Source organism: Diprion similis, chromosome 11, assembly GCF_021155765.1.
Source record: "Diprion similis isolate iyDipSimi1 chromosome 11, iyDipSimi1.1, whole genome shotgun sequence".
In the NCBI taxonomy this organism is placed as follows: domain Eukaryota; kingdom Metazoa; phylum Arthropoda; class Insecta; order Hymenoptera; family Diprionidae; genus Diprion; species Diprion similis.
The window spans coordinates 12,207,712-12,234,901 of NC_060115.1; the positions used below are offsets into that span (position 1 = coordinate 12,207,712).

At 35.3% G+C, this 27,190-nt stretch overlaps 4 protein-coding genes across 5 annotated transcripts; 3 read left to right on the forward strand and 1 right to left on the reverse strand.

The window, feature by feature from the left end:
* Nucleotides 1–2,101: 2,101 nt before the first annotated feature.
* Nucleotides 2,102–8,260, forward strand: LOC124412195 (protein jim lovell-like). Of its 2 annotated transcripts, XM_046891877.1 has the most exons (5): nucleotides 2,102–3,500; nucleotides 3,552–3,931; nucleotides 6,303–6,538; nucleotides 6,642–6,804; nucleotides 6,893–8,260. In XM_046891877.1, the coding sequence occupies exons 1-5, from the start codon at nucleotides 2,674–2,676 to the stop codon at nucleotides 7,141–7,143; spliced, it is 1,857 nt and encodes a 618-aa protein (XP_046747833.1). In that variant the 5' UTR covers nucleotides 2,102–2,673; the 3' UTR covers nucleotides 7,144–8,260. The 2 variants fall into 2 exon arrangements, with proteins under 2 accessions (XP_046747833.1, XP_046747832.1); XM_046891876.1 differs by having other exon boundaries at nucleotides 2,102–3,931.
* A 1,340-nt stretch (nucleotides 8,261–9,600) lies between these two features.
* On the forward strand, nucleotides 9,601–13,423 carry LOC124412197 (tetratricopeptide repeat protein 12-like). Its single transcript, XM_046891879.1, has 4 exons — nucleotides 9,601–9,924; nucleotides 10,060–10,257; nucleotides 11,677–12,069; nucleotides 13,185–13,423. Exons 1-4 carry the CDS (start codon nucleotides 9,828–9,830, stop codon nucleotides 13,247–13,249), a joined length of 753 nt encoding a protein of 250 aa, XP_046747835.1. The 5' UTR covers nucleotides 9,601–9,827; the 3' UTR covers nucleotides 13,250–13,423.
* Nucleotides 13,398–15,595, reverse strand: LOC124412196 (UPF0415 protein C7orf25 homolog). Its single transcript, XM_046891878.1, has 4 exons — nucleotides 15,541–15,595; nucleotides 15,265–15,506; nucleotides 13,794–14,807; nucleotides 13,398–13,565 (listed from the first exon to the last, which is right to left on the reverse strand). The coding sequence occupies exons 2-4, from the start codon at nucleotides 15,412–15,414 to the stop codon at nucleotides 13,479–13,481; spliced, it is 1,251 nt and encodes a 416-aa protein (XP_046747834.1). The 5' UTR covers nucleotides 15,415–15,506; nucleotides 15,541–15,595; the 3' UTR covers nucleotides 13,398–13,478.
* Nucleotides 15,596–16,906: 1,311 nt separating this feature from the next.
* Nucleotides 16,907–26,632, forward strand: LOC124412414 (zinc finger protein 346-like). The gene is made up of 8 exons (XM_046892272.1): nucleotides 16,907–17,304; nucleotides 22,846–23,232; nucleotides 24,914–24,987; nucleotides 25,083–25,238; nucleotides 25,317–25,411; nucleotides 25,609–25,943; nucleotides 26,064–26,132; nucleotides 26,227–26,632. The coding sequence occupies exons 1-8, from the start codon at nucleotides 17,259–17,261 to the stop codon at nucleotides 26,379–26,381; spliced, it is 1,317 nt and encodes a 438-aa protein (XP_046748228.1). The 5' UTR covers nucleotides 16,907–17,258; the 3' UTR covers nucleotides 26,382–26,632.
* The last annotated feature ends 558 nt before the right edge of the window (nucleotides 26,633–27,190 follow it).

Here is a 27,190-nt window from a genome sequence, read left to right on the forward strand (position 1 = left end):
ATGAGTCTGAAATGCAGAATTTGCTAAATAGAAAGTGACGGACCAAATGGTCGGAGCATCAATTTTCACAAGTTAGTAATGTTAGTAATTGCGTTGACTGAGGATATGTACGGATTAAGTTACTGTTTACATTCCCTTTGGAATCAGGATCTTACATAATATATTTGATATTACACAGTTACCTGCAGCCATACACGAAATGCATACTTTTTAATCGTGAATAAGTCTTACATAATATAAGCGCTAACCAGTAATTCGCATTATTCATGCCTATATTCTTAATTATCGTTGATATTGAGTTTTGTTTAAACATAGGTACTGATAATATAATTATTCTAAGTGCTTAGTTAGTGTCAAGATAAGTAAAGTAAGGTACCAGGTTAAGTGCACAGTTTAATAAACTATGGTCAAAGTGCCATTGCATGAATCAAACTATCATTTTTTTGTCACAGTTAATGCATTAGCACATCAATGATTTCTTCAAACCCAAAATCCCAAAAATTCGATCCAAATAACAAATTCGTAAGGCAAATTTTCTTTCGAACAAAAATTATCCTTTTTTGTTACAACTGTCATGAATTCGCGAATGTAAATATAATATAACATGTTATTATAGTATATTACATATTATATTGAAATATACATAACATATTGTATACGATATACAATAATAATTATACACTTGATTACCGTATATAATATATTAGGGTGATTTTTTTTTAACGACTATTTTTTTTTCAGTCCCCATCGAAAATTTTGTTCTATATGTCGAACAAAAAATTCCCTAAAAGTTATAGCCCTTAATATTAATATTAAGTACTCGCCCAGGGCGTAAAAAGATTTCCCATATAAAATACACGTGAATCGAAGCGTTTTTTTCTCAAATCTCTACAACTCAGTGGAATTTTATGATATCACATTGGTCTTGGTCGCAATTTACGCAGAATTGAACGATCTTCAAAAGTGTCTGAAACGTCGTGAGTCCAATTTACATTGGTGAGATGGTACAGGTCACTAAAGTTGATTTTTACCCAAAATTCTCCATTTTTCGCTGTTATCTCCGAAATGATCAACTTTACCAAAAAAGGTGAAGAAAAACTTTGTTGGAAATTCAATTTTCTACAAAAAAGGTTCTTTAGACCTGATTGCTCAGATTGATATTTCTTGAGATATCGAACTTTAACTTCTTGTCGTATAAAATTTTTATGGTTTATCGAATCAAACGTTTTCAATTATTGATATTGCATTGGAATTTGATTTTTTTCGATTCGATTCGATCCATTCGTTCTATTCCATTGGAATATCAGTCATTCAAAACGTTTGATTCAATAAACAATAATGTTTATTGGTTATATTAGATTAAAACGTTTAATTCCATAGAACATAAAAATTTTATACGTCAAGTAAGTTGAATTTCGATATCTCAAGAAATATCAATCTGAGCATTTTGGTCTAAAGGACCTTTTTTGTAGGTAATCAAATTTCCAACAAAATTATTCTCAACATTTTTTTGGTACAGTTAATCATTTTGGAGATAACAGCGAAAAAAGGAGAATTTTGGGTAAAAATCAACTTTAGTGCCCTGTACCACCTCACAAATGGAAGTTGCACTTACACCGTTCTAAACACTTTTGAAGATCGTTCAATTCTGCGTAATTTGCGACCAAAACCAATGTGATATCATAAAATTCCATTGAGCTGTAGAGATTTGAAAAAAAAAAACGCTTCGATTCACGTGTATATTACATGGGAAATCTTTTCACGCCCTGGGCGAGTACTTAATATCAATATTAACAGCTATAACTTTTAGGGAATTATTTGTTCGATGTATAGAACAAAATTTTTGATGAGGACTGAAAAAAAAATAGTCGTTCAAAAAAAATCACCCTCATAATATATACTATAATAAGGGCAACATACACTCTTCAAAATGTCATACAAAATTTTTAATAGTTACGTACCATTGACGAGGGTACTATATTTACCACGCTACGTTCTTGGTTTAGAAAGAGAGAAGTACTCACGCTACTCTTTCTCTCTCCGTCTTTCCACTTTACGGCCAGAAGGCTCTCTCTATGTACTACATGTTCTAAGCTCCGCTCGCCGCGAAACGAGGCCAAAGCCGAACCAAGAAAAGGCAAGAGGTTAAGGGGTTAACGACGGGTGGTGCTAGTTTAACCACGATTGAGTCCTCAGGACAGGAAGCTAAACGAGCCAGGAACTTGCTTGGACTTCATTTTCCACTAAACAAGTCTCGGCAATCCTTCAAGTGCTGAATTTCGGCGAAAAAAGAAGACATTTTCGGTACAGTGAATAACCGAAGCGATAAGTGTAAATTGAAATACAAATACACTCTGTGTGCGAAATATGAATGCATACGTGCGTTGAAATGTGATTTTCAACTGTTTCAATATTCGATGCAACTATGCAAGTGATAAAAATACAACCAATCACATCGGACCGTTGTAACTTACCACGATTATGGTGACTGCATTATATTTGGCAAAAGTGACAGTTCTGTGACAGCTAGCGCCGCCCGTCAGACGCAACGAGCATCAAAAGAAAACATCCAGTACTTTATAGCTTTAGAGATCTTTTTCGAATACAAAACACAAAACAGTTTTACCACTATTGTCGCCTCAGATTATTGTTCACTAAACATTCATCGAGAAGATGAATGAAGCGGAAGAGGTTCAGCTGAACCTGAAGTGGGACAACTTTTCATCTCACTTGGCGCTTTCCTTCGACTCTTGTTACGAGTCCCAACAGTTTGTGGATGTATCGTTGGTATGCAAGGATGGGAAGGTGATTAAAGGTCACAAAATGATACTGGCCAACACTAGTAAGTTTTTTCGACGTTTGTTGACTGAAAATGAACATCCGCACCCAATGATCGTCTTGCATAACATCGACGCAGACGATCTCAGGAGTTTGATGACTTTTATGTACTGCGGGGAGGTTCAAGTATTTCAAAACGATCTTAAAAAACTATTAGAAATAGCCGATACTCTAGAAATCACGGGACTACAGCAAATTCAAGAAATTGATAGTCCTGCTGTTCGATTTTGCGTAAAAAATTTACTTGGCTCAAATGGTGAGCACGATCGAACTGAGGCTTCTGGAAACAATACGGACTACGAAAGTAATCTGAATAGTTCGGCCTGCAAGCCTGCGTCTAATCTTCTTAAATATGTCTCTAGCCTTGGTCAGAAAAACAAATCAGAATCTTCTCTTCAACCGTTCGAAAGTTCAAGTAAAAAATTGCAAGAGCTGGCAAAGAAGCTCGAGAAATGTTCAAGCAGCGTCGAAAGCTGGTCGTTTTTACAGCAGGCGCAAAACAGTAATGGAACGAGAATACAGGAAATACCGAGTGACTGTGATAAAAAAAAAGTCAAAATATCTCAGAACAGGGAATCGGATGGGTTGGAATTCAAAAGTTCCAGTCAGAAACTCCAGGAGATGGCTAGGCTTTTAGAAAACACAAATCACCAGCAGACGGCTAAGCTTTTAGAAGACGTAAATCAACAGCAGAAGCTGCAAGCTGACTTGTTAGAAGCATCCAAAGAAGCTTGGGAGGGTCAAAAGAGATCGTTGGATACTGACAACGTCGTCACTGAACCTCCGCCTAAAAAATTTAATGCGATGTCCAATACTCTGAATACTTCAGAGCTAGAACCGAAAGCTGAAATAGCCGGGCAACTATCCACAGTGCAAGAAAGCCTTCCAGGTCGTTCAGCCGACACCGAAGATCTTTTACAAAACTGTGTCTTTATCAAAGATGAAGTTGAAGTTGCCACCGAATGCAGTACGACGTCAGATGTTGATCTGGATAATTCACCAACAGACAACTTGCTCGCAAACAACACCGATCGTTTGGGGCCAAGCATGCTGGCTGCAGAGCTGCTTAAGGCTGTAGCGAATAAAAGGAAAGGTGAGTAATGTATGTACAGTGTATAAATTTTTCCATCTTAGCCGTGACTGAAAAGCGAGAATAACGTGGAAGTATGCAGAGTATAGTTGGAATAGCAGCATTTTGTCTGTAGAGATTATGCTTTTGAAATTATAATTTTGAAGGAATAAATTTATAGGAGAAATATTTAGCCACTAATGCAACCGTCAACAATTTACAGGACAAGAAAAAATTCGCATCAAATTTGTTTACTTTATTAGTCATTTATTTATTGTTTTTTTTTGCGATCTAAAAAGCATTCGATTGAAAGTATCTGAATCGGGAGTGCTCGTTTTGTCAAGTTAACTTTACAAACTTCAACCTCGTCCTATTTATCTGGTTCTCGGATGATTTCCAGTGTTAGGATCATCATCCAAGAATAAAGCTTGAGATCAATTGTTGGTAAATTGTGGAATACTCTTGAATAGAAATGAAGTAATTAAATATGCATCATAGCATTGACTGTTAATGTCGGAAAGTAAATAGCATTTTCGAATAGAAATAATTTTAATGTATTTCCAATCAAAGCCAAATCCAACACAGATTGTACAATTAGCAATGTTTCTTTTCCTGTCTGAAGCAACCATTTAAGAATCAAACCTCTTTTCTAGGATGTAGTATGGCTTTGTCACCAAAATATCCTTGTAAAGAATAGTAGATTGTGCATCAAGGACACAAACTAGGTCTTTTTACGTCAAACGTAAGTTTGCCATACAAGTCGCAGGCAAAAAAGCGAGGACGAATTTTGGAAATATGCGAGGTTGTGCGCATAATACTTTAGGTAACAAAAGTTTGGTTTACAAGTTTTCATTTTATCGTGGCGAAGAATATAGAACACTTTCCGGTACTAGGATATGTATGTGCTCTTTTTTTTTATACTGTTGCAAGACGATTAGTATAATTACGGAACACAGACAAGAAAGATACGTAAGTCGTGTAAAGTATATTTTTATGTAACACTAGTATGTTTTCTTTTTGCCGGCAGTCTGTACTTAAAGTAATTGTTTGACAGTACAAAAAAAAGCATCAGCGTACATAAAAATGCATTTTTATGTGATACTTAATATGGCTCTTTCTGTACTTTAATTAAAAAAAATACTTGTAAACTCTACTCTCGATATATTAAGTATCGCGTGCACCATAGATGCAAAATTTTTTTTGCCTCACATATTTGCAGTATTCTTCACACTGCAAACTTACGCTCGGCCTAAAAAACCTACTTTGCCTCCTTGCTGCATAAATCTACTTTTTTCAAATTATAGCGCTTTGTGCACGTATCTGCATTAGCGCTCATTCCGCGAATACTGTGTGCTTTAGTGTTACCAAGTACCAAAGTTCTGAGTTCTAAGTGCTAATCATCACGCTGGAAGTGTAATATAATAATCAGCCCTAAGTACAGTAAAAGTAAGTAGGACATACATAATCAAGCAGTAAATAAACGTATCGAAATTTCGATCGATCAAGCTTGATCGTAAACTCTCATTATAATATCTTGAAAAGTAAATGAAACTTGCTAGGTAATCTAAAAACACGAAATGGTAAACTCAAAGATGATTATTGTGCTGGCTTGTATTTGTTTATTATAAGGTCAGAATAAGTGAAAACATGATTTTACAATCAAGCTCGATCGATCGAAACTCTACATTCATGAAATTTTACTGTCATAAAAATTGAGAATTTCTTCAAGAATGATATATTGAAATCCCTTTAAAACAGTTGTCAAGTAGTTTTAAGTTGTCATCGTAAATCTCAAAACCATTTATAGAACAATTTATTAAATTTAAAATCCTGATCTCAAAATAATTTCGTTAACATACACCACGAGTATTCATTTTTTTCCAATAAATCTATATTACCTTGGTGAAATGTGCAAATTCATTTACAAACTATCAAAAACCTCCTGATTCCATTGTCCCTTCCAATTATAAACTAATCCATGGAAACCTATTTGTTTAAATAATAATGAATATGGAATCATTAGAAATCAATTTCTAAATTCATTTCAATGACGAAATTATAGTAGTTTAAATTTCTAACACTAGAAATCACTTGCTTGCGATCTTCTAAATAATTACAGATACACTGCACTACAATCTATCTACGCACTAGCTCTTGGTACGATACCTACTTTGCATGGTATTAAATGCGCTCGATGTCTAACTAATATAACTGAAAATCAATCATAATGCAATACATGACATAAACAAGAGATGCAATAAATTCAAAAAGTTGAGGGATGTATCTAACGATTATATCGTAGAAAGTACATAAATCAATGGCCAAATTCTTATTTTAAAAACTTAAAAAAAAATTATATCGCATCATCTATCTATTTTTTTTATTTTTGTTCCAGATTCCAAAAAATTATTTACCGCAATTAGAGAGCTGACATTTGAAGTGCAACGTCAAAGCTACGAAATTCAAGAACTTCGTAATTGTCTGCAGAGTCGTGGATTTTTGAAAATCGACACCATTACTGTTAGAAGTTTCGCCGAAGAGTATGGAATATCTTTACAGTTACAAACAGTTGAAGAGTTCAAAGACTTCGATCTACGATTAAAAAATGATGGAGATTTTTGTGCAAAGTTTGTAAGTTCCACGCTATGATTACCAGAATAATTTCCAGTACATGAAAAAATTGTTTTAAACACTGTCTAATAAAATGCTTGTTTGTCAAAACTTTCGATCACAGGTATCCACATTGGAGCATCTTCTTGAAAAAGAAATACAAAAGAGTATAACATCAATATTGAAAAGCTACGTCAGTAGAGACTTGGCGACATCCTGCACTGCAATAAGAAGATCAAACGATAAGATGATATTCAAAGGCACTAAATTTAACGATTGTCTCTTTGGTAAACTCCTAAGTCATTATCTTTCATAATTTAACCGTCCAAAATCTGCCATATAATAACCATAAGTCCATAATTTTTATTCATGCAGCCCTCATTTGCCAATACCATCGCAGGGAAAGAAATGAACCTCTAACTGAAAAAGAATACTACCAAGCACTCTCCAGCTGTCTAAGCAACGCCAAAGACTGGCATGGATTTCGTTCAGCTCGTAAAAACCAGAGTGCTGCCCTTCGTCGGACAGGGAATGGAGATAGAGACGATGGAAGAATTGATTTGGGATGTGGTGCCAAAGTTGATGAATGCGGTGATCAAGACAGTAGAAATACTGAACATGATTAAGAGTAAAATTAGATTCTCAAGATTGAAAATATAGTGAAAGTGAAAGTTAGTGAAACTCATACTTTTATGTTTTATAATACATTTTATTTTTTATCATGTTGCAACATCACTACATTTTAATTCAACCAAGATCACTGTCTGATCATTGAGGAATGTCTATTAACAAATATTTTAGCATCTCTCACCCGAGAGACAAATTACCTTGTTTACATTTGATTCAATCAAAACAAGACTGGATTATCTTTGATCTTACATCACTAATTATAAATGAAAATACGAAGCAAAGAAGGTTAATCTGAGCCTACGATTACAATCAAAGTATCGAAAAGCACATGGAAGAGAGAAAGATTAATCCAATACGAGATCGATGATGAATGTACGTGGAGACTTGATCCTAGAAAGACTAATTTTGCTAGAAATTATTATAAAATCGAATTGTAACTTGTAAGAATAATGGTACTAGTAAGTATTCTCAGTACTAGGGTTAGATGATAGGCATGTACAAATTTTAACTAAATACTTTTCCAAAACACACACACGTAAAAGTACATAGTAGGTATATAAATTTACGAATAGTTTTTCTGATTCTTGACTAATTATAAGTATCAATTATAATACTATATATATACAGAGGTATATATACTGACTATACGTATATATTACATAGGATTAGTATATGTTCATAAAATCGCAATGAAACACTCCAATGATCACATTGCTTTACTCCAGAACTTAAAGGAGTAATTTAACAAGTATTTATAGGTATCAGTGAACTCAGATTTTTCTCAACCCAAATTATTACCCTGTAATAAAATTGAAGAACAAATCTTTGGTTCATGTTTATATTGCGAACTTCTAACAAACCCGTGTAACATAATTATAGACGATTGCATTGCGCGAAAGCCCTGTATAATACAACATTTTTATGCACAAATAATTGATAATATGTATAAAACTGTACATATTCTGTAAGATTGTTCTGTCTTTTAATCTGTAATGTATGTACATATATTATAAATCGTGTTTCTTTTTTAAGTAATTCTCAGTGTATTGATAATCCCACATCGTTGCTTAATATTGTGACTCTGGTTTGATTAAATGCGATCTGATTTTTACTTAACTTCATTCCTGTGGATTTGTTCTTTACTATTTTTCACATTCTTTCTTAGGCATGCTAAATAAAATTATGGTCAATAAATGTTTTCATTGAAATTCAATCGATTTTTTTAAGTATTTCCATATACTACAAATTTATTATTTCAATTTTAATATACAGTTTTACGTTTTGTTTACTGCTCGAAATCGCAACCGTGGCAGTGAACCAAAATTATTATGGAATATTATTTACAATACAATTAACATCAATTAGTTATAAATTCCTTAACAAGATAATATCACATGACGTATTTCAAAGTTACACAATTTTCCCTATCAGAATTCAAAAATTAGTCACAGTTCATTTTTGTACTTACCAATTTCGTACATGAATTTCGTTTTAGATGAAGATCAAGGAATCCTGAACAGACTTAGGCGGATGTGTAATGACATAATACAAAATACAGTCACAATTTGCTTTAGATTTCGGAATTACAAGCCGTCAAGTCAATATTGCATTTTTATAATTAGATTCAATTACATTAACAACTACGCCTTAAAATTCTAATTAAAATTCAATCAGTCATCATTACCAATCAGTCGCGCTGCGATCTTACCGAAAAATAAAGTAAAAAAATAGTTGCTCAACATTTTTTATCTTATTGATATTTATATGATTCAGCTATAACTGCGATGTTAGTTGAGGTAATTTACTTTTCGGCAACGTTTGCGTTGTGTCTTTAGTGTAGGATCAAAATACTCAAAGAAAAGTACTACTTCGCTATACTTTTTTATATTTATTTGAAATAACATGGACTTTTGTTGCAGCAGTTGAAAGCGCCTTGACTGGGGGAGCTTGCAGCGGTTTTCTTGCTGCATTGCCGGATCAGAATTTTGCAAGAACCTTGCTGAAGAGCCAAGACCGGAAGTTGGCTTTTCACGAACCGAGGCCATGTGACATCTGCAACCGGGTTTATAGGGATGCGGCAACTCTACGACAACATACCTTCACGATGCACTCTGCGGGAACACATTTTTGTGGTTGCGGCGCTTACTTTTACACAAAATACGACTTGCTGATTCACAAAAAACAGGCTCACTTCTGAACTCACTCGCTTCTAGAGTTAGCCCTAACACGTGAAAAGTTTCTAACTCGTTAACGGTGGTAATAACATCATCAAACCAAATTTGTAAATATACTATACTATGTGTATATCTGTAGTGCATAGGCAATTATTTACGTAACTCGTAGATGACTCGACAATGTCGACTTGTATTTATAAGAAAGAAGAAGGAAACAAAGAAATACAGTTTTTCAAAGATTTGATTCAGTACATATCGCTCCGTCATGAGTACGGCATGTATGACAGTTTTCCGTACTACCATGGCAAAGATATGAGAATTAAGTAATTGTAACCATAAGCGTGTCCAGACTGAAACGCCTTTGATCAGCGAGCATTGATCGGTTGCCGTGGAGATCAAGAGGGTTGTTTACCGAACACATTGCGACCTGCAGCAACTGCGTTGTAGAAGAAGAAACGAATTTTCAGAAGGTCCAGCTAATTTTCGAAAACAAAAAGCGTGATAGAATGGAAGTCAATGAGGAATCTGTGAAGGGCGTCATACGGGATTCGAACGTAACTGAAGAGGAATTTCAAAATTTTATGCACCGTGTACATCAGGTTGGTGAGTGATGCATTCAACCATGCATTTACATGAGCATTCTACTCGATTGATAATATTGCCATGATAAGATAAAGTATCAATATTCATGTTGTATGGTTCCGCGTTTCTACCAAGTATAATGTTTTGCCATTGCAGAGAAAATCGTGAAGAAACTAGCGTCAGACAATCCTCAGGAACAGAAGTTGGGCACGATGCTGGCTGACGAAATCTTGGATCCGAAAATTACGACAGAAATTTCTGATGTTGGAGAATTGAAAATCAAGAGCAGCCGAACGGTAATTAACAAGATGCCGCTGACCGAACAGGAGACGGACCCAAACAAAATGTCACAAGGTACATACTGTGTTATTTTGTGGATATGTTCAACGGGCAATGTAACATACAGTACATCCGCATGCGTTACTGCAATTCAGTGTAAATTTTACCGGTCGATTTGGTTCATGGTAAATGATTGTGAGAGTGAGGTGAAGATATATTTTTTTAAAGTGCTTCCAAGTCATTACAATCGCGCGATGTTGCGAATATTTTTGCTCCTTCTAGCAACGGACTGAATCTTTTTGAAAAGATATATTCACTCTATTACTAGAACCATTTTTTCCATCGCCTAGTTACAGTTATGAAAAACACAATGCAAATATGCATCGCAATACGTTATACTGCTTAAACAAGACGACCTGGCTAGACGTTCGGTCGAGTAGTTGGACGATCAACGGTGAATTATTTTTCTGGGTATTCTTGTCATTGAATTGAGTTTTTCATGCCTAATGAAACGAAGTTACTTAGCAAATAACTAATCACTTCGCGTGATGGACTGGCAATATTTATTTTCTTTACGTTTCAACGGTATATTTTGTCATAGGCGACCCTCAGGCTGCGAAAGATGCGATGCGTGATTTCGAAATTGGAGGATTTCAGGGCAAATGGTAACCCAAACGACCTTTTTTTACTCGTGGAAACGTCGTACGTCGTAGAAAAAATCGCAGAAATCTTGCTGGCAATTTCGTGAAAAAGCTCTTACTTTTTCAAAACACCATAAATATCAAAAAAATTTGGGGATGCCTCACAGGAACTTTTTTTTGCTAGCGGCAATCTGTTCTATCGGGATACTTGTTCCAATAGAGATAAAGTATTTCGCTACTATTACGACTCGCCACCGGTTTCTGTCGTTGCTCTACCGGTTAGCCGGAAAAATAACATTGTTATAATCGTATGGGTAATACATGTCTGAATGAATAACGCATTGTGGATCGTCCGGATAACCGGCAAAATAATTTGTGACCGTTGATCGTCCAGGTATCCGGACGACTAGCTACAATGTAAATAAAATCGTTAGTGACGTATGTACGAAAGAGCACTGAAAAATAATTGCGGGTAAATTGAGAAAAACGTGGGATTCCCCAAATACGGTCGGGTAATCCAAAAAGTTACTGTCTCTGTTTCTGAACTATATTACCTGATGGTGGCTGGAAAAAAAAATTGTTTTTCCAACGTACACAAGATATATTTTTACATATACACATGTAAAGGTGAAAATCACTATGTTTTGCAATTTAACCCTTCGTTTGTCCAAGTTGACAATATTTCAAGGCTGCACCCTTGTTATGTAAAATATTAATATTCCTATTCTTTAATGTCAACTGAGGTAAATTTAAAATAATTACCTTAGAGTTGATATTGTTAAATATATTAATCATAAGATTATAAATTACACAAAGAAACGCAAATTACATTTAAGGCCATTAAAATTTTCAGAGGCGTTTATGAAGAGTGTGGAAAAGGATGCAAAACAAAGGGCAGAGGACAGAAAGATCAGAAATGAACGAGCAGATACGTTTAAAAGGATCGCTAACAAGGCATTTAAGGAGCAGAACTACGAAAAAGCTATTACTTACTACACCAAGGCTGTAGAACAGAGGAAAGACTCCGCTATGCTTTGGAATAATAGAGCTCTTTCTTACATGAAATTGGGTCTGTATGAAAAAGCTCTGCATGACTGTGACTGGGCTCTCAAAGTTAACGAACACAACGTCAAAGCACTTCTGAATGGCGCTAAGTGCTACAAGTTATTGAGGCAATACAAGAAATTTGAAGAATTCATTCACAGAGCTAAAGAATCAAATCCTGATCTGATTGACTTCATTGATGGTAAACAATTTTCACTAAGGATATAATATCACGAATTGATGGCTTAAAAGTAGAAATCTATAATCTCATAACTGAAAGCAAAGGTATCCTAAAGTATTTGATATGTACACCTCCTGAGGTGGATTTTAATCGATTCAACTCCACCGGTGTCGTCTGTTAGCATCTATTCAACCTGCATAGCAGATGACACCGGTGGCTTTGAATCAGTCAGAATCCACCTCGGGAGGTGTACGTGCATATCAGTAATTCTCGCTCAAATAGAAAGGGTTCTAAACCCAAACGTTTTTTCAAATTACTTTTTCTATCGTTGAACTATATCTCCGAAGCCATTTTTTTTTTGTTTCACTTACTGAGTTTTACTAAACAATTACCAAACATTTCAAAAAATTGAATATTTTCGTAATATGTTGATTTTGATACAGATTTTCAGGAAAAAAAACGATTCAAAAACGAGAAATCTCACTCATTTCTCAATTTAACGCGGAATACATCTTTTTCGACTTGGTATTAATTTTTTTATTATAAACCTCTGAAATGAAACTAACAATTGCAATTTTTTTTGGAAAGCACGTCATCTTTGCGAGAAAAAATTCCGTAACTTGTTAATTGGTGATTCTTCAAAATTTTTGATAATCGATCAGTCAAAAACTATAAATGCAAAAAAAAAAGAAAATATCATTTGGCATATACTTTTATATTGGAAAAAGTAACTAGAAACCAATTTTTTAGTCAAACATGACACTCAAAATTCAGAATCTTCTCGTCTTTGCCATAATCATGTATACATATGTGGGTATTTTCCTGACTAATACAATGTTAAACCTCACATCTCGATATTTACCTTTCCTTTCCCAATAACGATTATAAAAGACTGCTAGAAAGGGTGGTTTTTTTTCATTAACATTTTTGTATGTTATGAAGATTCTGAATCCATACACTTTTTTCCAAGTAATAATAATTTTCTCATTTGCACACTCTTATTGAATGCTCAAACCACACACGTACCCATGAATGAAATTCCTAATCAGATAAAACCAAAGTAATGCACAACTGATGGTAATATGTGTATGCAATGTATTGCTAAATGTTTATTAAAAATGTTACTTTTTTCACAGAATTCGTGGAAAACTTGGATAATAAGGTAGAAGATCCACTAAGACAAGATATGGTCCACGAGTAATATTTGTACAGAAATAATAAATAATGTCCAATATTTCAACTGAACAACGAGATTACACAAGGCATTTAATTAGAGCTTTGGAAATCAATAAATATAGTACAATTTATTTGTAAAAAAAATACGTATTATGTCACAATTTTTTCAATGCAATAAAGAATGACGTACGTGTATAAATATTGCGAGTTTTTTTTTATTGGCAACCATTTCAGTCGATGGTTGACGTCGGGGGTCAGGATGGATTTATTCTCTGGGCATTAATTTCTTTTATTTCAGATAACGATCTTGGTTCGTGTAGAAAAACTGAGCATTCGATTCCCTGAAAGCAGAATGACATATTTATATGTTAGAATTTCTTAATTACAATACAAAGTAGAAATAACTAAAGTTAGCATTGACAGAAAGTGTGGAAAAGTTGTTCTGCTTAAAAAATTATGTAGCCTTTGAAAATAGCCCCTACTGTTGTATAAAAAATCGAGTAGCAGGTAAGTTTTTAATTTAGCTTCTTTGATAAAGGAGTCTTTATGTAGAAGTCGAGATATATTACCTGCATCCTGGCTGCTCTGACGAATCCTTCATTAGCCGACACAGTGATACTCTTCATATTTTCACCAGTTGCAAAAACGAGCCTTGATCGATCCTTGATTCTACCACCAATGGGTAACGCCTTCATAATCCTGTCGCAAGGATCATCAGGAACGATCGTCACCCTTCTCATGAATTCCTTACTTCTGCGAGACTCATTGGGGCCTCCGATAACACGAATTATATTGGTAAAATTATCATAGGCAGTGCGGCAGACGATTAATGTCTTGCCCTGGAAAATTTGATCAAGAATCGGTTTTACAGGACGGCTTCTTTCCCACTCGGCTTGCATGGTCAACAGAGGTTCTCGATACTTAAAATGTGCCTGGCCATTCACCATGTTCGTAACATAGGCCAATAAAGTAGAAACATCCAGATTGAGAATTTTGATCTCCTCTACTTCGTTCGTGTGTACTGAATTAATTGTGTCAAGCATTGCCAGCTCCTTCAGCTCTCCTTTATCACTTTCACAATCTGAGTCATATACATCTAGAGCTGAGAAATCAAGTTGTTGCCCAGGGTCCATCGAGAACGAATGATCCAGGGATGGAATTTCTTCTGAGCAAGAAATATTTTCCCCCTCAACCACAACTCCTAGATGTTTCAATCTGATAGCTAGTGGCGTTTCTATCCCATAGGCAAAGTGGAAAATTACCTCTGGTATTTTGTACATATGTGGATGGAGGGCCGCACATTTTAGGTAGGCTGCCGCTTGATGCAGGACAGACTTTTGTCCATATTCCCCATTGCCAAGGGATATTAGCGTCAAAGCGCGTGCATTTCTTGCTATGACTTTCACCCAGGTTGATCCATTGTTGTCGACGATGTCAACCTCCAGTCGAGACTGTTCGAACTTGAACGGTTTGATAACGCTCACCGGGTTCTTAGAGGCGCGAAGACGATCTACCAACGCGCTAAGATGGATTAAGTTTGTACTTTGCAAATGATCCTTCTTCACATTTCCTGTTGATTGTACCTTTTTCAAACCAGTTAAAAATTGTTATTCCTGGTCAAGAATGGTGAGAAGAAAGAATTCATTCTATATTTGTACATCTACTTTAAAGAATAATTACAATTCCAAATACACCTGATACTTTCAAGACTCGTTGTTACTTAGATTAGGAACAACTATTCTGAATGAACTATAAGATAGCCGGGCACAAATTTTTTGGTACTTTGACCACTTTATTTCTGAAACCATGCGATCTAAACTGAAACCTAATAGAAATCAGAAGTAATGCACGCAATAAATTGCTCTGGTTCCAACTATATGACAATCATAGCTTTGTCTTGTTTGAAAGTCGCGCGATCTGAACGTTCTACATTACCGACTACACAAATAGCTCATGTGATCATGTAAGAATTGCGATTGTTTTGCAACAAAATCGTCCTTCAAATCTAAAAGTAATAAATCGAAATCGCAATTAACTTACTTTCTTTAAAAATCGGATTTCCTGATTAATTTTTCTGGCAAACTTGTCAACCCCTTCGACATGGTCCAGCAATTTCAAACCTTCTATCATTTGCTTGCCACCTTGAATTCTTTCTCCAAGTTGTTTTAGCAACTCCGTATTCTCATCCATGACAAAACACAGTACATCCGCATGGACTATTTTGTCGGAATTTGGGAAAACCTTGGCATAATATGAATACAATCATGTGTTTACTGTTACAACTCGTTGACTGAAGAATATACAGTTAACATACATCTATTCACTACTGAACAATTATTCAGGCAAGTATCGATGCACGTAGTAGTTTGTAAAAAGACTACGGGACTCGCCGATTTACTGAATCCGCCATGCGGATTGGCTGCAGTTATTCATGTCATACTTCCTCTCTTCAAATACGTTAACGCGTTCACTAAAGAATTCTATTGATAATAATACATGTCAGATAAGTTCCATTTGTAATAATTATATCATAACTCAATATATGCGATATTATGTTGATATGGGTGGAAAATTAAAAACATTCACCCATTTCAAAAACTCTGTAATATATATTCAACCACGAGCAAATAAAAGATAAACTTAGTTCCATAACAAAAAAAAGCTGATGTTCCTTACCACAATATTTTTCAATATAATATTTTATATTAATAATGGGTTTATATATATGATTTTCGAACGATATTACGTAGGTAAATGATTCTCAAGCCGTTAGTAATGGCCAGTAAAACTTTGCACTTTCTTTTTTTTTCTATACGATGTTTCGAATGGCTTGATCAGCCATCTTTAGTCCCAATAATTACAAAATTTTACCATAAAAGTTATTTTAGCCCCGAAGATATGTACCGACTGAGCCGGTCGAAATGTTGTACGTACAGAAAAGAAAAAAATCTTGACTAACTGTTAATGACCAGTTGAGAATCGTTTGGGTAAAATCGTTCGAAATTCATTCATATAAAAACAATATTAATATAAAATATTGAATCAAATTTCTATTGTGTTTGTATAGCTGTGCGTTGACTGAAGAATATGTGTCTTATAAGGAAAGTTGACGACAGTTCGAATTTTCTTGTTTTTATTCTTATTCTGATACTTAAATACATCTAATCACACGGTAAACAAGGAATGTTTCAAACAGGGTTATCTTTGAGCTGCTTTGACACATTCCTTGCACATGTATACTTTCATTACAGAAGACTGAAATTTGCAGTCAGAATTTTTTACTAGATTTCCTCTGGTATGAAAAGAAAGAAAAATCAGTAAATTAATAACTTCATCACTGCGTTAACTGAAGACATACGTATAACTTCACGTCCAACGACCGAGGTCTTCCCTTGGAAATTGTAGTGCTTATTCAACATCTTTTTTAATACTAAATTAAATCACAACAGCAGGTTGAAATAATAAATAATGAATCTTTTAACTCTTATAATATAAGGTTTCATGGTGTGATGTGACGTTATTCGTTGATATCATACTTTAAGAATCCTTCAGTTCAAGCGGTTCCAGTAACTGAAGTTTGAAAAGTCGCGCGCCACAACATGGTGGCTTCCGTTATCTGGCTCACGGCACCGGATTGGCTGTCAAGCTTGGCTCGTCTCGATTTAAAGGGACTGTAGTTAAACATCTGTGGTCGGCCATTTTGTAATTAAAGTCGATACTGTCGGTCGCCAGGCCGCTTGTCAAACACTGTTAACCTATCATACAGCTCAATATTTTTGATAGAGATAAACAGTAGACGCCGGGCTATCATTGAGACGACGGTAATCAATCGAGCTTCTCCGCAAATCAGCATGAAATTCGAGGAGGCTTAAATGAATCGATTGGCAAAACCAAACGTGTGAAAATATTCCAGCGATTGGAATATACCGTCGCTTAAGTATGGGGTTGTTGAATTAAAGAGCCTTAGATTTTCAATATACGTGCACAAGGCTAAACGATCCCTCAGTTATTGAACGTGAAACGTTTTATCACTAATGTCAGGGCCAGTGACGAAGACCATTGAAAATCCAGAAGTTCCCGGTAAGTCATGACGCAATTAATTAACCCTGCTGTATGCATAACAAGATTGTAAACGATAACTATACACAACACTGCTGTGTACCCGGCGTTAATCGACGCGGTATAGAACCTTCTACTGATTGTGAGTTGTGGATTGTATATAGTTAGGCGTTCGCTGCATGCGCTATTAGGTGTATGCGGTATACTAGGTTTGCATAAACACAAACGTACGTATTTCTGCGAGACCTTTTCCGAATTCGCAATTATGATCAATGTATTATTCAGCGTTGCTGGCACGATATTTTCTCTAAGTCGATACATTAGATGTCTGTTACGTAGGTTTATACTATCATTCGTGTAACGATTGTACCGTCGCTAAAACTACAATATGATACTCTGCATGTTGTACATAAAGGATACAGAAATGTCAGAATGTTATGTTTGCATCTACAGTCATGTTATATGTCACAAATTCATACACGACGCAGCCTGTATGCGATGTAGTGTAACATGGCGTTTTAAAAGAGCACGCAACTGAAGGAAACTCCCGGAAAACACGTCCCTGGTAGAGTACTCCAAGCGAACTCGATACAAATTAGTTTTGAAACTACTATAGTAACCAATTCTTTGTATACTTTGTATTTCGCGCCTTGGCGCAAGCAAACAAGCTACCAGCTGGGCGACAACGATTCCGACCATCGAAGCACCAACATCAACCCTAATGATTGAACCTCTTGTACCACTTTCACTGCCAGCGTACAACGATGTGCGAGAAGCATACAAAAATCCTCCCGATAGCCGACTGACCGTTTTTTCCGACGAAGTCAGCCGCCCGTTTTCCTAGATCACGTGAAGACGGTGTACAGGGTAGCACGAGAAATGCATTCACAACTTCCGGTCTCGCAGACTTCCCGGCCAGGCACCGAACCGATTCTTAATTACTACCGTTTCGTGAATCGGAAAGGACTAGGGTGGTCGTTATACGGTTTTCTTAGAATTTCAATGTTAGGTGGTTGTAGATCGGTTCTAAATATAAAACAATCAAATCTATAATTTTTTCAGACTTTCATTTCGAGGCCTGAGTCTCCCTGCTGGCCTTTCTTTGTACTTAACTCTTGAGCACTAGAATGGAATTCCCCACACATCTTCCTATACAATCGAAAGTAACGAGGATTCGAAATTCAACGAGATTAAAAAACGTCTAAAATACGACGTTATGTAGCTTGAAAAATAATTAAAAAATAATGTACTAGATTGAAGCACCCACGACTCGTGTGAAATATACGATCTACAGGGGGAGTAAGGCTGAGAATAAAAATATGAATAAATTATAGAGCAATTCCTTCCACATTTGAAGTCGATCTTCCATATAACGACCACTGCAATGTACAACATATATACTGGCAACACAACGCCACTGCTGGAAACGACTCTGAGATGCGTTATGCCGTTGCACTGCAGCCGGCAACTTTGGCCGAGAGATATCCTGCGTGTGTCTTCGCCAGAGGATCCTCCACGATAGGCAACCTGCTGGCCGTAAGGTGCTGTGACTGTATTTCCGTACCAGCGGGTGTCGACGAAGAAGTCACAGGACGAAAATTACGCAATATCGATATCCGGAATCTCCGGAAACGCGTGGTGTGCTCATAAACGATATTTGCCACTGGGGGGATAACCCAATTATGTTGGGGAACAAACGACTAATCACCAGAAAGAAGAGGTGATCCCTCAAGATAAGCCGAACTCCAACCTCCGTCTACTCTACGCTCAACAAGCCAGGCGACCACACGATCCTGCTCATTACACTAGAGATTTCTTTTGCTAAATTCTACCTTCATCGAGACCTTCCTTTTCCTTCTTGCTATCGTTGCTTTACCGCTGCCGTTTCTCTTACTACCGTTCTCGCATCGTACCTTCTACCGTTTGCACTTTCGTTTAATTTCTTTTAATTTCCTTTTTACGGCTATCTTCTCTTCTCTCGTTGTTTACTCATTTTTTTGTTTGCATCGTGTGATACCAGTATCTATTTTAAATCGTCGGCCATGGCTCTCCAGTATTTTTCTCGTATATTCGAATTTCCCTGAGATTTTCTCATAATATTCTCTTGGACTGCTTCTGTCATTTCTATCGTACTTCCAGCTATCTCTTATCGTCCTTCTTTCTTCATTTCTGTACTAGTATATAGTTATTATTATATTTAATTTTCCGAACAGCTTATTATATTTTATTTGCTATTGTGCATGAATTTGTATCGCAAATCGAGTTCCTTGGAGTACATCTGAGCGTTGCTATATACCGTATCTTTTGCCATTTTCTTGTTGACCATCCTGTATTAATTACAGTATCCTCAAAACCTCTCTACATTTTTCAAAATCTCTCATAGTTTTGTAATCTTTTTTTAAAACTATTTATAAAAATTCCTCTGCTAATTATTCCTTGAATTTTTAAGTATCGTAAATAATCAGTTCAACCATCTATCGATAATTTTCTCGTAAATAGGCCCCGCAGTTTACTTCATTTGATAATCTCTCATCTAAGATGCCGATTTTTGTAATATGTTAATTGACGTCAATCTCTCTTGCCAGTTACCATCTACTGCGAATTCCGTCTAATTCTTTTGTTACTTGTTCCAAGCTATCATCAATTTCAAAAACTATCGCTTTCTAATAAATTTTTTACCCTCTAAATGCAAATTAACAGAATAATAATTACCTTACTTGTTAAATAAATAAATAAATAAATAAATGAATTAACAACTGACTTGTTAAATAAAACCTAGTGAATTGTTGTTCGTATAACTCTTGTAAGCTATCCTACTTGACTGATTCGAGACTTGTAAATCCAATCGATAATATACGAATGTTTGACCTGTTGATTTCCTTTGACTTGAGTTTACTTATTTATTTATCTATCACTAGCTGACTTTGAATACCGTCACTCAGCCCTTTCGTGCGAGTACCTGATAATGATAGAATTTGATTTATTCCTCAAGATATTTTTCTAAAAGTTTCAATCATGCTGTTATTGTGAATTAACAGACATATACTTGGCGGTAGTATGTGATTTCAATCTTTTTTGATAAACGACAAGAACACATTTTTAATGTACTTGGCGAAAGGTTTTTGCACCAGAAGTGCTTTTTGGGGAGATATTATTATTACTTTTTGTAAAAATTTGTTGTTAATCTTTCTTTAGTCTTATATATATATATACTAATTATGGTCGACATTGATAACTTCGAAATGAAGAGAATTGTTTTAAACCAAAATCATGATCATATCAAGACTGTTTCATGGCAGCATCTAGTTGGTTCGAAGGTACTATAGATTGTCAAACCAAGTTTATCCAATTACGTGAGCATAAACTTAGGCATCGCAAGACAAGACTACTAACTCTGCTTCTAGCCTCATGGAGAGCTCGACTGTTCATTAAACTAAGTTACAATAGACTAATAATTATTACTGATTTGTATATTTTTATTTAGTTCTGAACCTATGGCTATAAAACACATGAACACCACTTTCTTTCATTATATTACACGAGTTGAATCAGTGTCCAAAAATGACATTAACACTGTGACCAGTTATATTGTTTATACTGTATCAAAACAGTTCTTTTTTCAAAATTTTGTTTGTGCTGAGATTCATGTTCGTGATTTTGCTTGTGCAAAGCTTTATGTGTCTTGTGTCGTGGAGGATGAATTAGAATTGACAAAATATACTTTCTTAGTTTGACTTCATCCACCTGACTATGTTCGATACACCGAGCACTCAGTATTACATAGATCGCTTCATATACTTGAAGTTTTGATCAATCGAGCTCATTTGCAGAGTTTCCAGCTACCCAAATTTACGTAATTATTCATATATTTATCATGGATCTGAATATCAACGCCGAAGAGAGTTTTTTTTTATTAAAGTTTATCGATCGGAACTCCAGGTAAATTTCATTTCTGAATCAGGTGCTGTGAAATAAAGAATTTAGTTAACAATCATCATATAGTGCAAAGCTTGATCGTTGAAATCTATACAACATCGAAAGTAAACATCTTAGAATTAGCTTCAATTTTACCAACGTTTATCTCGAAGTAACCGACATTTAATTACATGAAGATCAGTAAACGTGAAACTTTGCTAATAGATTTGGTATCACTGTAATTTTGCGGAAAAACTCGACTTCAACTTCTCAATGTGTAAAAGTTTCAAATCTTCTTAAAGCGATATTATAAAACTACTTTTGGCTTTTGATTACCTTGAAGTTATACGAAGAAATCGCTTTGAAATTATCAACGATTTACAAATGATTTCCTGGTGATTTCCAATATCCATAAATAGTTTCAATTACACTTCGCAATTATTTCGCAAAAAATTGTATACCCATATGCATAGTTTTTCGTAAAAAATTGTTAATTTACTTTGAAAATAGTATTAGCTTGTAGATTTCTTACTCAAAATATACAAATTTTCATGAAAATAAGTTTTTATGAGAAACTATGCATATTTACAATTTTGGGCAATCCAATTTTTTTCTCACGCCATATTTTTGAGAATTTTATTCAGATTTCTCCAAAGTAATTTATTATTTGCAACTCTTAACGATAAACAATAATTCAAAAAATTCTTAAAAGTCCAGTGTTACATACACAAATATTTTCAAGTAATAGCCCATGGTGGACTGACTCTTCCATCTAATTGGAAGAATTTTTTTTTCACAACTTTTTTCTCTACAAAGAACCATGGCCTTCAAATCCAACACCAAAATACAATAATCCTTATTTTATATCCATCCTCCTTCACCGACGATTTGTAGAAGTCTTTATAGATCATCCTAGATAATTCAGATAATTTGCAAAAATGTCAGTAGATACAAAAACATAAAATAAAAATGTATTAAATTTGCTAAACACAGCAAAAGACACGTTTTTTTCATTCCACCAAGTATGGATTATTCCAATTATTGTTTTCATTGCTTTATACTTAAATCAAATGACGGTCCTTTGACCGAAAAAAATTGCTTTCGCCATATTCGATGGCTATATTTGGTAGATTCAACAAACTAGGTTTCAGCTAATATCGAGTGAATCCAATGTTTATACTTATTACATCCGCATGCATTTTTACACGGTAAGAAATAATTTTTCTGCGTTACCTCCGTTAATAATTCGACTACTTTGTGTAGTTTATGTGAGCAATATTGCTTATAAAAACTGTACAGTAGCACAAAAAATAGAATTTGTAGTATGTCCGCATGTAGAGACTTCTCGAGACTTATAAGCTTCGCACTCGTCAAAAAATTATTTTATACCCACTAGCCAGGAAAATAATTATTTTGGTCATTTCAATTCTATCGCAGCTATAATCAGTTTGAGTTAATTTTACCTCGATTATTGCATAATTCCTCCCGATAATTCCCTGAATTGGCGGACGTTATCTGATCGTTACGCACATTCGACGCAGCTGTATCCATGTTAGATATAGCATTAATTGTTATAAACATAAAATGAATATTAAGACAACAAGTTAATTTCTGTGAATGCTAATGAACACCTTTATTATTGTACAGGATTAGAATGTCTGCTACCACCTCGGCCACCCCCGCCCCCTGCGTCGTTATCGTCGACAGAATCGAGCGTTGTAACGACGCAAATCCAGCTTCCTCAGCAACCCGAAGAGAATGCTTCAGCAACAACAGGCACGGTGCTGGCGCCGAGTCAATTTCCAACTGCCGCCACTTCTCCTTATTATATCCATCCCCCGATACAAACGCAAAGTTCTTCCACCCCGTGGTGGGTGCCAACGGAAGCAGATTCCTCGGAACTTTACGACTCGCAATACGCGCAATGGTACGAAGCAACTTACAAAGTTCCTCCGCCAGCTAACCTTTCCGGCAAAGCTAAATCCAAGTATTACAAACGCAAGAGTGAATTCATTGACCCCGCTCAAGATGCAGGTAAATTACATCGCTAGTTTGATTTTATTACTCTTTTATATTGTGTATGTACCCAGCTTCTTTTCAAACTTGAAGATAACCAGCCAAATGCTCTCAAGTTTTTTTTTTTTTTTTTGTATTGACCCCCAACCATTTTGCAGCACTAGGAAAATTCAACGTGGCCATAAATATGCTGAGAAAAATTTAATTTGTTATAGTTACTAGGAAATACTTGTCAAATGGGTATCGTTGAAATAACGGTTTAAATATTGTTGGTTACAATATTTAAACTGGTTAATCTGGTTAAATAGTTTACAATATTTTTTCAGTTAAATAAGGCCTTTATACAATTAATTTTCGCATCATTATCAAATTATTGCAACAATTACAATAAAATATTATGCATATATATTGGGGTGGTCGTTGGAGAAAGATCATGTTGGACAGTCATAAATCGGCTCCGAATGTAGACAAAATTGCTCTCTAATTTTCTCAGATTTTTGTTCCCATCGTCAGCTCTTTGTCTCCCTGTAGATCGTATATTTCATACGAGTCATGGGTGTTTTAATTTTTCAAGCTATATAACATTGTATTCCATACTTTTTCTTAATCTTCGTTGAATTTCGAAACCTCGTCATTTTCGATTGTATACAGGAAAGGGGAATTCCATTCTAGTCCTCAAGAGTTAAGTACAAAAAAAGGCCAGCAGAGTCTGAAGAGAATCTGAAAAAATTTGAGATTTGTTTTTTATTGTACTTAAAGCCGACCTACGACCATCCAACATTACAATTCCCCCCAAAAAAACATTTAACAACCACCCTAATATATCTATATACATATACATTAGGTTGATAGAGAATAAAAAAATAATTTTTTTTTCGCGGAAACAAGCTTAAAAGTTTCGTTTAGGTATAAAAGTAGGCCTGTAAAAACTTGAGCTCTTGATATTAATATTAAGATGCTCCGCATTGCGCTTTTCTATTTTCCATAAGAATAACACGGGAAAAATGGTTTTTGATCTTTCTGAATATTATAACTAGCCAACGACGCTTCGTACAAAAAATTCACAGAAATAATTTTGTAGGAAATCGAACGCTCTACAAAAAAGGTCTCTTATAATTTTTTGATAAATCTACTCTTTCAAAAGTTATAAGGGTCAATTTTTATTCATAAGAATAACACAGAAAAAGTAGTTTCTGGTCCTTCCGATTTTGATAAGTAGCCAACAACGCGTTGTGCAGAAAATTCACGGATACATTTTTGTAGGGAATCGAATGCTCTACAAAAAAGGTCTGCTGTCATTTTATGATAAAGTTACACTTTCAAAAGTTATAGGGGGTCAATTTATTTTCTTATTTTGAATCACCCCAAAATACATACAGTAGAAGTGACCATAGTCAGAAAGAATACACGTACTAGATTTTCTGGTACCATCTACGAAACTCACTTTCACTTTATACCAAGAACTATATTTTTTAAATACCATAAAAAATTAACATAGTTAAGGGCTGTACAAGAACCACAACTAGAATTTTGTTTCTCTGATGAAACGGGAATAGCCGGAATGCTACGAATGTCAAGGAATCGCATTGTTAAATAAATTTTCATTTACCTTAAAGAATAAAAAAACTGTTGCATATTCCTAAAATATTGTCGCAAGTTGAAACTCGTGTCGATAAACATATCTTTCTTGTTATTCCAGAGAAAGTTGCAAGTGCTCAAAGGGAACTTTCCGCTCTAATGAAACCGCTAAAATGTGACTTGTGCAATGCAGTTGTAAGAATAAACATTTTTACAATATATTTTTGATAAACAACTTTATGAGAATAGCATTTACGAATCCTAATTAACGTTACTGTATCAAATTACAGATGAATTCTACGTTGCAAGCAAAATTACATTACGATGGTAAACCCCATCAGAAAAAGGTATCTATGTTCCTGAATCAGAGTGTGAAAAAATTGAAAACTGAAGACAGTGGTCAAGTTTCCAGTACAACTGAAGCGGATTGGAATACCTACTGCGAGGTAAAATTACAGAACCTAATCAGATCTTATGTCAATATCTGAAATGAATCATAAAGCATTCGTCTCTGCTATTCACAGATCTGCAAGACTTGGTTCACCTCGCAAACCGATGCGACGCAACATTATGCTGGCAAGAAGCATCTTAGGGCAGCTAATGGTGGCCCACGTGTGAGGTGAGTAACAACAAGCAACAAGCTGACAGCAAAAATCAATTAAACACTCCGATTACAAGTGATTCAAAAAACCATAATACGAGTAATGTCAGTTGAATGAGAGAAAATAATGGTATGTCTGTAACATTATATGGGATCATATGGTGTAGGCACAACTTTGGTGTTGAAGTCATTCTATTTTACCTTTTTGTTTATAGGACATCGAAGAAGCAGAACCAGAATCAAACCCCGATAGATCCGAGCGGACGGTTTGGCATAGGGATAGGTTTTCAAGCTGAAGCACCAGCCCCTGTAATTATTCCGGCAGAAGCTGCCATCGTCGTACCTGTTGTATCACCTGTACCTATACCGACTATAGCTGCAGCAGTACCAGTCAGTACGCCTCTCTATACAGCTCCATCTTACCAAACGCTATTGCGTTGTGACCTTTGCGGTGTTTCGGCAAATCGAAAAGATCAATTAGAAACACATCGTCGAGGTGCAAGGCATCTCAGGATGCTTAGAATGAATGGGCTTCCAGTACCTGACGCAGGTAAGATCTGTCAATATCCGAAACAGTGATTTGTCCTTCTGCAAAGGACTCGTTACTCTAGTCATGCAGACTTTGACGCTAATTTTTTACACTTCTCAGCGACACTTTGTTATTTTACAGTACCTGAAGCTGAAGCGGTCCCTGTAGCTAGTGGACCGATAGATTATTCAATTTATAGAACCCCGTCGGGTAAGTTTAGTGAGAATATTTTCACATTAAGATCCTTTTAGAAATATAAGTACTACTTAAAGCCAAGGTGTAATCCTCCACTTTTATCCACCAGGACAATACTACTGCGCACCTTGCAATGTCTCTCTGAACTCAGAGAGCAGCTTTGCACAACATGTTGAAAGTAAAAAGCACAAGAACCAGCTAAACCCAAAATCACCGTCCACTGCTGCCAACACTGCAAAGAAAACAAGGTTTAAAAAAAAGTAGTCACTTTCCATTGGATTTAAGCGTTAAAATAGCGACATTCTATTTTCTCAGTTTATCAATCTTCAAATGATTTATACTCGATGTACGCGGAGCACATTTTTGCTGCAGACCTCTCAATATCTGCGCAAATTTTCTTAGCAAAGTCTCCATTAACAAACTACAATCCAAAGATATTTTGCGGAGTTTCACGGTAAATACAGGCAGCGAAAAGTATATTACCAGAATTGGGTAGCAGACTACGATGGTTGAATGGAAATTTTGTTTTAAAATACCGATTCCTTAATAGGAAATTTTCTATGCGTACATTTACAACAAGGTATTGACACACTGCATAAACTAGAAATAGTCAGAGAATTTTGTAACTGGATGAGTCTGGGTGTTATGTTTGCCCCATTGGGGTTCACGTACGCTTTCTCAGTCAGGCATCATTAGTCTACAGTTTTCAATACTTTATTGATAAAGTCTTGAGATGACTTGAGTATAGAAATGAAATCAGAAGAGAATAGAATGATATTCTCAAAAGTAGCGAAACTAATAATTATTTAATGTATTTGAGAACGTCATAACTACTCATTCAAATGAGAAAGTGTTTTTGAATAGTTTTCAAAACATATATTTTACCAGTCATGGATGCTGCTCATTTTATTTGCATGTCAGTCGCATCTCTAACTATTTTTATGAAAAAGAATCACGAAACTCATATATTATACTGTTGAGTTATATTTATGATTAGTTGAGATCTATTGTAATTAGTTAAGCTGAGTTAGTACTCACATTGAAAACACCTGTGCAATACTTTACATGCGAAT